The sequence below is a fragment of the Sinocyclocheilus anshuiensis genome, unplaced genomic scaffold (assembly GCF_001515605.1).
Source record: "Sinocyclocheilus anshuiensis isolate Anshui unplaced genomic scaffold, SAMN03320099.WGS_v1.1 scaffold930, whole genome shotgun sequence".
Taxonomy (NCBI): domain Eukaryota; kingdom Metazoa; phylum Chordata; class Actinopteri; order Cypriniformes; family Cyprinidae; genus Sinocyclocheilus; species Sinocyclocheilus anshuiensis.
Window position 1 is genome coordinate 1,118,053 of NW_015539900.1, and position 14,514 is coordinate 1,132,566.

At 36.0% G+C, this 14,514-nt stretch overlaps 2 protein-coding genes across 3 annotated transcripts in view; both read left to right on the forward strand.

Annotated features, from left to right (window-relative positions):
- The window catches only part of LOC107686045 (M-protein, striated muscle-like), a 23,844-nt gene extending 14,263 nt beyond the window's left edge, over positions 1-9,581 (forward strand). Inside the window, exons 18-38 of one of the 2 annotated variants that reach the window (XM_016482868.1) lie at positions 675-871; positions 1,041-1,167; positions 2,128-2,303; positions 2,581-2,695; positions 2,802-2,958; positions 3,136-3,242; positions 3,502-3,546; positions 3,654-3,790; positions 3,900-4,044; positions 4,756-4,815; positions 4,898-4,965; positions 5,071-5,196; positions 6,263-6,334; positions 6,578-6,665; positions 7,190-7,228; positions 7,364-7,469; positions 7,683-7,846; positions 8,069-8,105; positions 8,355-8,377; positions 8,629-8,684; positions 8,776-9,581. In XM_016482868.1, coding sequence (XP_016338354.1) covers positions 675-871; positions 1,041-1,167; positions 2,128-2,303; positions 2,581-2,695; positions 2,802-2,958; positions 3,136-3,242; positions 3,502-3,546; positions 3,654-3,790; positions 3,900-4,044; positions 4,756-4,815; positions 4,898-4,965; positions 5,071-5,196; positions 6,263-6,334; positions 6,578-6,665; positions 7,190-7,228; positions 7,364-7,469; positions 7,683-7,846; positions 8,069-8,105; positions 8,355-8,377; positions 8,629-8,684; positions 8,776-9,036 — 2,306 coding nt within the window. In that variant the 3' untranslated portion in view covers positions 9,037-9,581. The remainder of the gene's footprint in view (positions 1-674; positions 872-1,040; positions 1,168-2,127; positions 2,304-2,580; positions 2,696-2,801; positions 2,959-3,135; positions 3,243-3,501; positions 3,547-3,653; positions 3,791-3,899; positions 4,045-4,755; positions 4,816-4,897; positions 4,966-5,070; positions 5,197-6,262; positions 6,335-6,577; positions 6,666-7,189; positions 7,229-7,363; positions 7,470-7,682; positions 7,847-8,068; positions 8,106-8,354; positions 8,378-8,628; positions 8,685-8,775) is intronic. The other variant, XM_016482869.1, reaches the window with a different exon arrangement.
- Positions 9,582-10,976: 1,395 nt separating this feature from the next.
- Positions 10,977-14,514, forward strand: part of LOC107686047 (phosphatidate phosphatase LPIN2-like) — a 20,956-nt gene continuing 17,418 nt past the window's right edge. Inside the window, exon 1 of the mRNA XM_016482873.1 lies at positions 10,977-11,479. The gene's annotated coding sequence lies outside the window, so the exon portion shown is untranslated. The remainder of the gene's footprint in view (positions 11,480-14,514) is intronic.

The window sequence follows — 14,514 nt, forward strand, 5'->3', positions numbered from 1 at the left end:
TTTTTTATTTTTTATTTTTTTTTTTTTGTTTTCAAAACAATTACAGTTTCCCCATTCATTCACTATATTACTACTTTATTTCAATTATGAAAAAACACACAAAGTAAAATATATTCAATAACAAATAATATTTTAGTACTCCAGTTAAGAGAATTAAATTTAGATTTCAGTAGCTTACTTTTATATATTTTTGTATCACAATTAAAAAAAAAAATCTATAGAACAGACTTGATTTTCTTGAAAATGTCACAAAATGAAAAAAAAAAAACTTATATAGATCTTTTCTAATAGTCTTCATTTTGATAATGCAAAATATAATTTCTATTTTCTACTGTTTTTGTGGTTAAATTGAACCTAGACAGCATATATATAAGGATTTTTGTTATATAACAAGTGCTGCATGCTTACTGACTGTTGTATGCAGAGTCTGAACAGCATGAAATTATTCTAAAATTATTATTTTATTATTATTAAGTTATTATTATTACGAACACATAACAGCTCAATTTCAGGTCATCAGACTTTGACATGCTGATGTCCCACTATGAAGATACACAACAGACCTTGTGCTCTTTCAAGAAGAGAATATGCATTAATTCTTTGTTTGGGTAACATTTAAAACAGCCAATGTTTGAATGTTTTGTTAGGCTAAACTAAGACTTATCTTTCTACAGCCGTCCCAAGCCCTCCCACCGGTGTGACCCTGCAGGAGAGGGTCCGTGACTACATGGTGCTGGGCTGGCAAGCCCCTGCTAAGGCTGGTGGAGCTGACATCAAAGGTTACTACCTGGACTACAGAACAGTGAAGGATGGAGTCACAAGCAAGTGGCATGAAATTAACCTCCAGGCAGTCACTGGCACATCTTATAAAGTAGGTCATAATATCACAATGCTGGATTTATGACGGTTTGTGGATTTATTTAGTTTTATAAAATGAAAAGCTTTCATAAAGTTAAGAATTCTGATCACATTCACAATGCGCATGGTGCTGAAGACTGATCTGAATAACTGTTGTCCCTATTCCTGTCTCATTGACTTAGGTGACAGACCTGAAGGAAAACGTATTCTACCAGTTCCAGGTACATGCAGTCAATCGGGCTGGTATTAGCGAATCCTCCATACCCACTATCCCCTTGGAGTGCAAGGAATGGACTGTGGCTCTTCCAGGTAAACCAGTCAGCATTTATGTCAGGCAATGAGATTTTTAGAGACGTACATCCTTGTTTAAATCAGTACATGGGAGAGATTATAATGGGGAGGAGACAGACCACTCATAGGAAAATGATCAAGAAGACATCAAGGAGAAGAAATCATAATGCTCAATATGATATATGAGCTACAGGAGTGTAAATTGCCTTTTGAGTTTGTTTACTCTATAACAGTGGTTGCTAAGTTTTTTAACTCTAAGGCCCCTTTTTATCCACACCAGTATTTAAGGCCCGAAGACTTTTCTAGCTGTTCATTATTTAATAAATTAGGATTAAGAAATAAAAAAGGAATAAGGATAATAATTAAAAAAAAAAATTTTTTTTGTTTTTCAGAATTTCTGCCCAATAAAATATTTTAGATGAATAAATTAGGATTAAGAAATAAAAAAGGAATAAGGATAATAATTAAAAAAAAAATTTTTTTTTGTTTTTCAGAATTTCTGCCCAATAAAATATTTTAGATTTTGGCATAACTGGAAGGTTCATTATACAAATGACAATGGAGTTTTATCCAAATTACCAAGATTTTATTAATTTTGCCTGCTTTAGAAATCACACTTTTAAAATTTGCCTCATATATCCATGTTTTTCAAGACTGTGGGTTTGCCTGTTCTTTATAAAAAAAACTTTATCTTGAAAAAAAAATATTATTTATTAGTTAATTACAGTAATGTATTTATTTATTTGTGCTTATTTTAATGCTTGTTTTTTCTTATTTAAAAAATTTTCAAATCTTTTTACATTCATAGGATTGAAAGAGGCTATACTGCCTATTAACTATTTAAGGTGCTGATTTGCCACTGAAGGGACTTGGGTTCAATTTAATCAGCAATAATCAGAGATTTTTTGTCCATTTTACCTGCGGTGATGTATCACAGGTGTTTCTCTGTGTGCATTTGACTTTTTTTAACAAACCCAGGCCCTCCTCATGGCCTCCGTGTCCAGGAGGTGCGTAAAGACTCTATGGTGCTTCTGTGGGAACCACCTACATTCAATGGCCGCAGTGCTGTGACTGGATATTATGTGGACTATAAGGAAGAGAATGGCAGATGGAGATGTGTCCAAGAGAGATCCACAAGAAATACTTACATGAAGGTAATAAATAAACTCACAGTTTAGATGTTTTAGTTCTCACAGTTCATAGTCATTCATTTTTACAGTATGTATCACAAGTTCTGTTTTTAGAAAGGAGACAGAACTGTTCCCATGGCTTAATTGCAAACCAATTTCCTAGAACTGGCTTCTGTTTTTAATTATGTTTTTTATGTTTCTTTATTTTTTTGTGTTGAGACATTTAGTTGTTATTCAAAAAAGAGAAAGAACAAAATGTCAGAGGTCGTTTACTCATATTAGTTTTCTTTGTTTGATAAAGGTAACTGGTCTCCAAGAGGGTGTTTCCTACAGGCTGCGCATCCATGCTAAGAATCTGGCAGGTGTTGGTGGACCCTCAAAGGCAACTGATGCAATTTTGGCTGAGACTCGCCCTGGTGAGATTTTATTCTAGGACATGGATAGAGCTGTGTGGTAGAGGAAAACATCTGTCACTCACCACCTGCACTTCTAATTTTGTTACACATGTTGGGTTCTCCTCAGGAACCAATGAGATTGTGGTGGATGTGGACGACGATGGTGTGATCTCTCTGATCTTTGAGTGCTCCGATCTTAAAGAGAACTCTCAGTTTGTGTGGTCTAAAAACTACGAGGCCTTCACTGACACTTCTCGTCTCACCATTCAGACTGCTGCAGGCAGGTAAGTTGACTTCTGAAATAATACAGTCATGCAGAGTTTCATTGACTTTCATATTTTGTTGAGATTGACTGTTTTTATGTTTGGATACCCAATAACCTATATGTAAAGAAATACCTAGATCTGCAAGTGATTTGTATGTATTACTGTTGACAGAACCATTCATTTACCTTTATTTAGGTCCAGAGCCATCTTTAATGACCCATCGTTGGAAGACTTGGGCACTTACTCCTGTTTTGTGACCAACACTGATGGTGTCTCTGCCAGCTACACGCTCACTGAGCAAGGTGAGTCACTTTCCTTTAATCTGTGGTGATATTCCATCCCATTACATTTCTTTGAGTGACGTTCATGCTTAAGAAGGGAAAACATGAAGATCACTACTTCTTAATGTCAACTGAGAGTACAGCAGCTGCCGATTCCTTTTCCATAAACAACAAATGATTCCACACAACAAATAATTCACATCAATAATCTGTTTTCTCATAGAAAGCTTACATCACGTAAGCTTAGTTGATTACATGCAATGTTGTTTACATTTTGTAGGACTTAAGCGCTTGTTGGACATCAGCCATGACCACCAGTTCCCCAGTAAGTGGTTTATCTAGACTTTTATATAGTATAGTCAATATGCATACTTAATATGCATTTACCAGTCAGTAGGTTGTTATATGTTAATTGTGAGCAATTTTCTGCAGTAATTCCTTTCAAAAGTGAAATGGCCATTGAGCTACAGGAGAAGGGCCGTGTTCGGTTCTGGGCCGAAGTTGCAAAGTTCACTTCTAACTGCCAAGTGGAGTATGTGTTCAATGACAATATCATCCATGAAGGAAAGGTAAGACATATAAGAACATTTTAGCTTCAGTGGACTTCACAAACTAACGTTAATATCATGTAAACTTGGACAGCATACATGATGATGTTTTTTTTTTGGTCTAACTCAGAAGTACACAATGAACTTTAACAAAACCACTGGCATTATTGAGATGTTCATGGACTTACTGGAGGTTACTGATGAAGGAACCTTCACATTCAACCTCTTTGATGGCAAAGCAACTGGTCGCACCAGCTTAGTGCTTATTGGAGAAGGTAAGGTCATATTTTAATTTGTTTATTTTTTAGTCACTTTAGTATTCCTACAGCTTAATGGTACACACTAATATATATATATATATATACACACAAATATATTATTTTTAAATTCAGAGGTGTCCAGAAGTCTGAAACCACTAGTTAAAATGCTTCTATTTCATAAATCATAATTTTTAAAAATAAAAAAATCATAATTTTTCTGTCACTTTCGGTCACTCTGTCATTTTTCACTCATATCATTTTGAGTTAATAATAATAATAATAATAATTATTATTATTAAAAGCATAACGATTTGAGTGAATAATTAGTGACATAGAAACAGAGTCTTGACGTATTTCTCATTTCTTTTACATCATAACTTTGTTTGTTATTAAATCATTTTAAATTGGATTTTGAATCCCAGATTTGAAGCCCACCATATATTTGTGTTCAACCCATTATTCAAACCAGTGAACCATTAGTACATCTCACTAGTACAGCAGCCTAACAGAGTTTTATATCAGTATGTCCTTTAGAGGGCAGAAGAGTACCGTTTATAACTCCAAATCCAAATGAACTAGACAGGTGGGGTGACAAGAAATGTGTTTTGTGATCTAGCTCTGGGGAATGCTTATGAATGGACTCTAAACAGAATTCAAAACTCAAAATAAGCTGTATTCTGCACGCTTTGATCATTTCCTTCTATTTTTAATAATGTTGTTTTACAGAGTTTGCTGAGCTTCAGAAGAAATCTGAGTTTGAGAGAGCAGAGTGGGTCAGAAGGCAAGGTACGCTGTCTTTACACTGTATTTGTTTGTGTTAAATCACATTTTAGTTGTTGAATGTCTAAAAATATTCTCCCACACACAGGTCCTCACTTTGTGAAGTATCTCAGTTTCGAGGTCACTCCAGAATGTGATGTGCATCTGAAATGCAAGGTAAGGCTCTAGGAATCAAAGATGGGAACATGAAACCATCTGTCAATGCCTCAGGTTGAAAAGATACTTGTTAAAATCCCTTTTTCCGTCTTTCTTCTGCTATAGGTTGGAAACATCAAACCTGGCACTGAGATTGCCTGGTTTAAGGATGGAATTGAGATTGAAGAGGATGATGAGGATGCTAAGAAGATCGGAAAATCTGATGAAGTGTTGATCTTTGACATTGGCAAGGTCAGACTTGGTTGGGCAATGATAAGGCTGTGTTCGAGCTGGGATTCCAGCATCTCTATGATTATTAAAACTAATGCATTTTTGCTGAATGCAGTATTATACATGTGCTACAGGCTTTGCTACGCAAAAAGCCACTCTCCTCTCTGACACACGGACTCATAAATTATGAGATATTTGCATAGTACTGAAGAATATGTTTCTTTTCCTTGTTCCTTTAGACTTAAGAAGATATAAGTTATTTCAAAAGCCTCCCTGAAAAGTAACAGTGTTTAAAATCAGCATGAAATGAAAATGTCATTTCTTAATACATTCTCCTGGTCTTATTGTGCATGAGTCATCCATATTTTTCAATGAAAAATGCTCTTCGTAATTCTTTTATCCACATTTAATAACTCGCTCTGCCTCTAAAATGCCTTTCATTTTCGTCCGACATCACCTTCGTTGGAAAAATAGCTACTTAGGCTTAAGCTTGTTTTAGGCTACTTTTTACGTAATGCAGCATTTAAAAAATCTTGGCAATAGTTAACGCAGCAATGTAGTGATGGTTAATGTTAATGTAATGAAAGATACAGCATTATTAGTAATACAATTACATTATTGAAGTAAAATAGCCCTTGAAGAAATATGTAATTGCATATGCACCTATGTTGGATTCTATAATGTTTATCATGCCCTGTACTTTGAACGGACAGGATGCAAAACCTATTCAATTATTTATAATATTTATCAACATTTATGTCCATATATCATAAATATATGGATCTTCCGTGTGTGAACCTTGGTTTTTAAAGGAAGCCATTTCCTGAATTCAATCAGATTTGGATGGCAGCTTTGTAAAGTAATGCAAATTATCATAGTATGTGCAATCTGACCTCCATTTTGTAATATTAATGGGTTATAAATATTGAAAGCCATCTTAGTTTGTCTGAATTCAACTACCAATAAGGTGCCAGTACAGTTGGACTGAGAGAGGGCTGGATTTAATGCATGCTGCAGAAGAGGGGCAAACTCCCTTGCCACTCCAGTAGGGGGCGCTGGCATTAACTGCAATGTTTGTTTGATTCAGCTTGTTATTAAGAGCGAAAAGGCACAACGGAAAAAGAAACCTGTAACCGAAGAAAGTCCAAGCAAGCCAAAAGTCTGGAGCTTTGATTTATAAGTTGCCATCAGTGTCAATATGTTGTTATTTGTGATGGTGCTGTCTTTTCCTCTCTTACTCTGTTGGCCTGCAGCATCCTCCGCAGGAGAAAAACTTGGCTTTTCGGTCTTTCCTGTTTCGTTTATTTAAATGTTGTTCAAAAAATGTTTTAACTTCTGATTCGTATTGATAAAAACTAGTGTCCAGTGTCTATGCCTCACTGTTCCCACAATTCCCCAACAGATTTCAAAGAAAGATGCAGGAGTATATGAGGTTAAATTGAAAGATGAAAGAGGAAAGGACAAAACTTTGCTGAACCTGACAGATGCAGGTAGGAGCCACGTTGTCAAAGGGGCCTGATCAAAATTCTGAATTTAAGGATTGGCATCCTTTCAGTTGAGAGGGAATTTGCATCTCACAGAATGTTGAATTGGAATTTGAATTGGAATGACAGGTTGTGGAATTTACTGATTTGCAATTCAAACAGAATTTCATTAGTCCAGCACAGAAACAAAACCGGAAAAAATTACACCTTTATTTTGCTTGTTTCGCTCTATATGAAGACTTATTTAAAGAACTTATTTATGAGACTTATTATCTTATATTTAATATTTAATTATTAATTATAGAAATTTGTAACACACACAATCACATACATATGTAATATGCAATTTAGGCTTCATGTTGAAAAATTATATATATCATTTTTATTCTTTGAATTTTTATGTCATTAAATTCCGATTTAAAAACAACTCACCTATCACCTATCAGTAAATGCATATTTAATTGTTGTCTTTTTTTTTTTTTTATCCATAGGCTATTTGAATGTGATTATTATCTATTTTTTCCTAACAGGTTATCAAGCAGTGCTGAATGAAGTATTTAGAGTTATTGGTGAGTGTCATGCCATCAGTCCTTCACCACTCGTGAAGCGTTATTGAATGTACAGTAACATGATGCTCTCATGCACTCGAATCTGATCAGTGCATGTAATGTGATTTTCATGCATTTCTTTCTCTGTTCTTGTAGCCAATTCTTCAACCGAGCTCAAGGTTATGAGCACAGAACACGGAATCATTCTCTACTCATTCGTTGTGCACTATATTGAAGATCTCCGTGTTGGCTGGCTTCACAAGTAGGCAACCTGGCGCCCTTCTCGATCTACCAGTGTGTGTGGGCTGTTTTAATGTGACTTCAGTGTCATATTAGCCACATTGAAACAGTTTCAAACTAAATTTCTTCCCAAAACTAATCCAATCCAAAGTTTTGCCAATTTGTTTGCTCACTGTACCGTATCACCATGACCAATGACCTTGTGTGTTGCCCCTTTGTTTCTAACTGTTTCCAGAGAATCAAAGATCTCCCATTCAGACAGAGTGCAGTGTGGAGTCACTGGAGAACAGCTGTGGCTCAAAATTAACGAGCCCACCGAGAAAGATAAGGGCAAATATGCCATTGATATCTTCGATGGGAAAGGCAGCTTCAAGAGAGTTCTTGACCTGTCAGGACAAGGTAAGAGCTCAGGTGTTCCAACAAAAGCGACCTTGCAGTACTTCTGCATTCATTAGAGATATTGTGAACTTTTGTTAAAGTTTACTGTATTTATTGTTTTGTTTTTTTTGATAATATAAATATGTTTTATTTTTATATATATATAATTCCATATACATACCTGGTATTACCTTTATATTTTTCTTTTTTAATTATTTATCCCCCTATCATTCCATTACATAGTATGGGAGGAAGCATTTGAAGAATTCAAGAGGCTGAAGTAAGTTTAAACTAATAAAAACTTCATATCCTATTAATGTGACAATGACACATCTACTTTTCTATGGTCAAGACCTCCTTGAATAAGCGGTCAGAATAATCCTAAAATAGACCCCCCCATGAGTATGTCACAGTAGGCTTGCAGTGAAGCATTTCCTGATATTTAAGAGTGTGAGAAGCATGTATCACCTTTGGAGTCACTATTTAAAGACCTAAATAACAGAGTGTTTATCTGTCTTTCCTTCCTCAGGGCGGCGGCCATAGCAGAGAGAAGTAAGTGATTGTCTTTGCTGTTATTATTGTGCTCTGACAGTGTGTACATATTCACATTGTCATGGCATAAAAGCAATCCAATTTGAAGGTTTCAGTTGCAGAATTATTATTCTGTGTTCAGTAGATGAAATTAATATGCCTGAACAAACATTTCAGACTAATTTCTTTAGAGAGAACAGATATTGATTTGGTTCATCGCATATTAAAACTTCTTGAAGCTGCAGCTTATTAAATGGTTTGTTTATCTGTAGACCGTGCTCGTGTGGTGGGCGGCCTGCCCGATGTAGTCACCATTCAGGAGGGCAAGGTAATACAATCAATCGTATATGTGCATCATATTTCGTAAAGAGTTTATTGGTAATGTGGTCTGACATTTGATCCCTCTTCACCCTTTTAAGTCTCTCAACCTCACTGGCAACGTATGGGGTGATCCTGTTCCTGAGGTCGGCTGGGTGAAGAATGATAAACCGCTGTTGTCTGACGCTCACCACACGCTGAAGTTTGAGCACGGCAAGTTTGCCAGCATCACCATCGCTGCTGTTACAACCGTCGACTCGGGCAAATACGCCCTGCTGGTGAAGAACAAGTATGGCACAGAGGCAGCAGAGTTTACCGTCAGTGTCTACATCCCAGAGGATGAAGCGGAGAAGAAGGAGTAAAGACACGCACAGAGGGAGAGAGGGGGTTAACATATGACCAGTATACCTTCCAAAGCATTTTAATTCAAAGCATGCCCACCCACAGTGCGATATTGTATGGTTTTCCCTTAAAGAAACATTTTAAATAAACATAATTTTCCCAATGTGAGCGATATTAGCTTCTAGGCTGTTCACACTATACTTAACCAAGGGTTTAAAGGGATAGTTCATCCAAAAATTAAAATTTTGTCATGATTTAATCACCTTCAAGCTGTTTGAAGAAAACATTTTGAAGAATGTTGGTAACCAGTTGACGGTAGCCATTGACTTCCATAGTATTTTTTTTAATACTGTCAATGCCAGTGGCTACTGTCGACTGTTTGGTTACAAACAGTGTGCGTGCCATGAGGAGGCCTGTCCCAGCCACTTTGGTCCTTGTGCCCCCCTCTAGAAATGCAAATGCTCCCCACCCCATAGTTTGTATGGACTGGTGCCGAATCTGGTTATCAACATTCTTCAAAATAAATTTTTTCTTGGCTCACAGAAGAAAAAAAACTCATAGAGGTATGGAACAACTTGAGAATTAGTATATGATGACAGAATTGTAATTTTGAGGTGAAATATCCCTTTAACAAATGTTTAATTCTGAGTTAAGAATACTCTAATGCGTTAAGCAGTGTTTCATATTTGTGACCCTGGACCACGAAACCAGTCATAAGGGTCAATTTTTTGAAAGAAAAAAAAAGAATAAATAAGCTTTCCATTGATGTATGGTTTGTCAGGATATGACAATATTTGGCCGAGATACAACTATTAAAAAATCTAAATACTGAGAAAATCACCTTTAAAGCTGTCCAAGTGAAGCCCTAGCAATGCATATTACTAATCAAAAATTAAGTTTTAATATATTTACGGTAGGAAATGTACAAAATATTTCATGGAACATGATCCTTTCTTAATATCATAATGGTTTTTGGCATAAAATAAATAAACTATAATTTTGACCCATAGAGTGTGTTTGGCTATTGCTACAAATATACCCGTGCGACTTAAGACTGGTTTTGTGGTCCAGGGTCACAGTTGTAATTTTGAATTTGAGGAGGGAGGTTAAGAAGCCCTGCTGCCATTCTGGCTTCAAACCTATACAGTGTGAATTGCTAACCCAGGCTAATGTATGAACTGTATGGAAAAGTAAACATATTGAGGTGTTAACCTTAAAATTGTGGTACCATGGGTATTTCTAATTTTATAAGCCTTATAAAATATGGTCATTTCTAAATATTGGGTTTAAAAAAGTTTGGAAAGCCCATTCAGCAACTGAAGATATGCATCTCGTTGCTTTATGTAACTGCAGTGTACCTTTGTACTGCAGTTAATAATGACACTTGGGTATAACAATATTAACATGTTTTTGAATTAAAAAGCTTTGGGTCTTGCTTTATTTTTAAGCATAAACTGGAACATTAGAATGTATCTCAGCTGTTGTCTCATTTTAGTTTAAATTGGTTGTGTAGTTTCCAGTGTCAATCTACTGCTTTGTGAAAAAAAATCTAATTTAACAGTAGACAACAGTGCGTTAAAGGTTACTATACCAATAATGTAATTTGGTAAATCCTTTCTGGAAAAAAAAAAAAAATATTTATGAATAATCTCATTCGTAGTTTTATGATTTATTGTTGTATGTCTGCTGAATCTTGCTTAATGCATTTTGTGTCTTTATATGTAAACATACAAACATAGTAAAGTCAGTTGGCTCTGTTGCAAGGCAATTTAATCTGTGTAGGTTCTTTAGATAACACAGGATGAGCTATTGTTAAGGCATTGTTGTTTTGTGCTCATATCAGATATCAGCTGACACAGATCTTAATCAGAAAACCAATAGTCAGTGCTATGCAATAAATGTAATCTGTTTCAATGCAGAAAATGTGTTTCACTTGTAAACCTGCCAAACCTGGAGTGTAAGGGACCTGGCTGCACTGTGAACATTCATCAAGTGTATGAGTAAGAGCACGTCAATCAGGATTAGAAAATGAAACCGGTTATTTACTGACAAGTAGCTGAACAAAACAATCACAAACAAACTTCTAAAAGGAAGTGGTTGTGGTGGTTATCTCGGCGAACTCTAGACTGCGCCCCGGAGAATTCTGTTGTGGCGGTCACGTGAGAGGCCTCTGTTTGAAGTGCCTCAGTCGCGTCACGTCACGGCCAACCGCCGCCGCTGTGTGTGAGCCGCTGCCTGACCGGTTCGCGGTGGACGAACCGTACAAGTGACCCTGCGAAAAACTGCCCTCTGTTATGATACACGAGACAACCAGGAGGGCTCCGGTAGGCGCTGAGAGGTGTAAATATTCATTGCCGTCAGCGGGACTCGTTCAGAAATGAATGAATAACGTCGGCGAGAGAGCAGCGGACAAGCAGACGGCGACACAACGTCCAATTTCTCAACAACAACAGCAGCTGAAAGGTAAACATTACACGAGACCATTTCTGAGTAACCATTTTGGCCAAACGTATCATATAAACGTATACAATACCTATTTTTAATGACACAAACATACATTTGATAGCATAGGGATGTAAATGTCAGTTTAGCTGGTTGGCTAGTCGAGCTAACGTTAACCGGAGTGTTAATGTTAATGCTCTGACAGGAACATTCCCTGTAACCCAGCATGACGTTTAAACTGGGTTGACGTTTAAATAAACTGACGTCATTATTGTATCTATGTATTCATTTAGAGCTGGCTAATGCTACATTTTGTCTAAAAATGTCACTTGAATGTTGAGTTGCTGTTGTGTGTATCAAAAACACTACAGTTTCACTAAACAGCAGCATTATGTCATTGCACTGGCCAACAGGAGTTTTGCACACTGACCATTAGTATATGAATGGTTGCTGTTTAAAAAAGAACATTTTATTTTGTTCAAATACAGTTATTTTCGACTCCTTAATAAGAAAAATGACAACAGTCATCACTTCCTTTCCTGGCAAATACACCGTTTTGCTGTAATAAACTGCTTCAAACAATGATGACTGTTAAGCAATAGAAGGCTTATACTGTAACAGTATTAGCGAGCATTAGTGCTGATAAAGACAGCTGTACTCAAACTTATCTGAACTTGTTTACAACTGTGAGCAAAAGCACGTTTGATTTTAACTAAGTCAATAAATGCAAGTCACCATGTTCACTTTTTTCTTGGAACCGCATTGGGTTACCTTTTATAGCCTTGAGTTATGTAACATGACCATTTGAAATATCTTAGTAGCTGTTATCATAAATGCTTAATGTCTATCCTGATTGACAATCGTCATGTTGTTTACTACTAAATATGAAAGTACTGAAAATGAAACCTCAAGGGTGTCTGAAGATTTGAGGAACTGAATTGTGTTAAAGTGCATATTTTGACATTTCAAATTTGCTTTGGCTTTGAGATAAATCTATAACTGTTTTACAGTAGGAGAGAATGCGTAAGACCGCTCATTTCCGCTGGCTTGTTTGCCCTTTGTAACTGAACTTGAACTGAATCACCTTTTTATGTTATGTAAGTGAAAGACTTCATGCTGGGCATGTTGCCTCACATCTCATTACACAGCAAAGTACAAGAAATGTAAAGCAAAGCGGGTGGTTGAACATAAGAGTTAGCTGCTATTTAGTAAATGCTTCATTCAAAATGACTCCCCATTACATAATTTGACTGTCCCATTGGTGTAAAATGGACTAAAGTGTGCTGCTCAAGGTCAAAGGGGTTATAGAAAAAAGATTGTGGTTTTGTTAAAGGAATAGTTCACCCAGAAATGAAAATTTACTCACCCACAGGCCATACAAGATGTAGATGAGTTTGTTTGTACATCACTTGAACTTGCATCAAACAGGTGATAAAAACATCAAAATAATCCACACATAATCCACACAACTCCAGTCCATCAATTAACATTTAGTAAAGTGAAAATCTGTGTTTGTAATAAACAAATCCATGACATTTTTAAAACTTCAAACCACTGCTTCCAGCTAAAATATGAATCCTCTATCCATAATATTGCTTTCTGAAAAAGAGAAATATGCACAGATCAAGCACTGCATTTACATTCAAAAACAGTTCTAAACAAATATGTATTTTGATGTGAGCAGACAAAATGAGATGGACTTTTTCACTGGAGGAAATGTATTATTATGCCTTATGGACCTGTATTTTGGCCAGAAGCAACAGTTTTAAAACGCATTAAAGATGGGATTTGTTTCTTACAGACATGCAGCTTTTCACTTCACATTAAGATGTTAATTGATGTACTGGAGTTGTGTGAAATACTTGTGGATTATTGTGATGTTCTTATCAGCTGTTTGGACCTCTGACTGCACATTGTAACGCTAAATTTCCCCAAATCTTTGTCGATGAAGAAACAAACTCTTCTACATCTTGAATGTTTTATGCAAATTTTTGCTTTTTTGTGAGCTATTCCTTTAACTGACTCATTTTTTCCTTGCTCACGTTTTAGGACTTAACCTGCAACTTTGTGTGAGCAACACAGTACATTAATAATTTTGATATCCCCACCCAAGTAGCCTTAAGTTCTTGCAGGTTTTTGCTTGTTTATTGTGAAGAACTCTGTGCTTCATAATTACAGTCTAGCTTAAGAATAACTGTTAGTGGAGTTTTTGTGTACAGCTAGTTATGACTATGCAAAAGTCATGCAGCCTTAAAGGTCAATAGCCTTTACTTCTTGGTCTGCTGTCATGGCAAATTACAGACTTTTTGTACTACACCTAATATTTTCATTATACAGCAGTACTGATTACATGTACCTGACAAATACACGTGCCCTCTGTAATTAGAGGCGTTCCCGGAGAGACCACAGATACACAAACCAATTTGATTCTGCACTAGGTCTTGTTTGTCAGTTAAACAGAGCAGGTGAACATACAAACCTTTGAACATCTTGGATTAGCGTGCATATATATTAGGGCTGGGCGATATAGCTAAAAAATGTATCAACGAGATAATGTTTCATATCTTTCGGTATCGATAATTATTGACTTTTTTATAACCTTTTTTTTAAAACAAAGAGCAATAGAAAAAAATGTTTAAATTTAACCACTGTATTTTTTAATTAACAGCCGATATATCTGAGCTAAACTTATACTTAGCCTCCGAGTAAACACTGGCGAGTAAAATCTGAGAATTTATTAGCAATTGGCTAATATTAGACATCATTTAGTCGCCCTAACATGCATGACGTCTACATTAACTCATATAAATCAAATATAATTTCGTAAATAGCATAAATAATTATGAACAAAACAGCATCATGTATTTATGCATTGCTTAATCCAAAGAGCCGAAGCGCCATTCACACAGACTGCATTAAAAAACATATGAGACGCAGTGAAAAGGAATAAACCTCCACAAATTCGTGACATGTTTTCTAAAAGTTTAAGCTGTTTTAACTTTGCATGGCTTTCTATACATCTCTTGTGTGAGACGCAAGTGCAGCAGTCATATTTT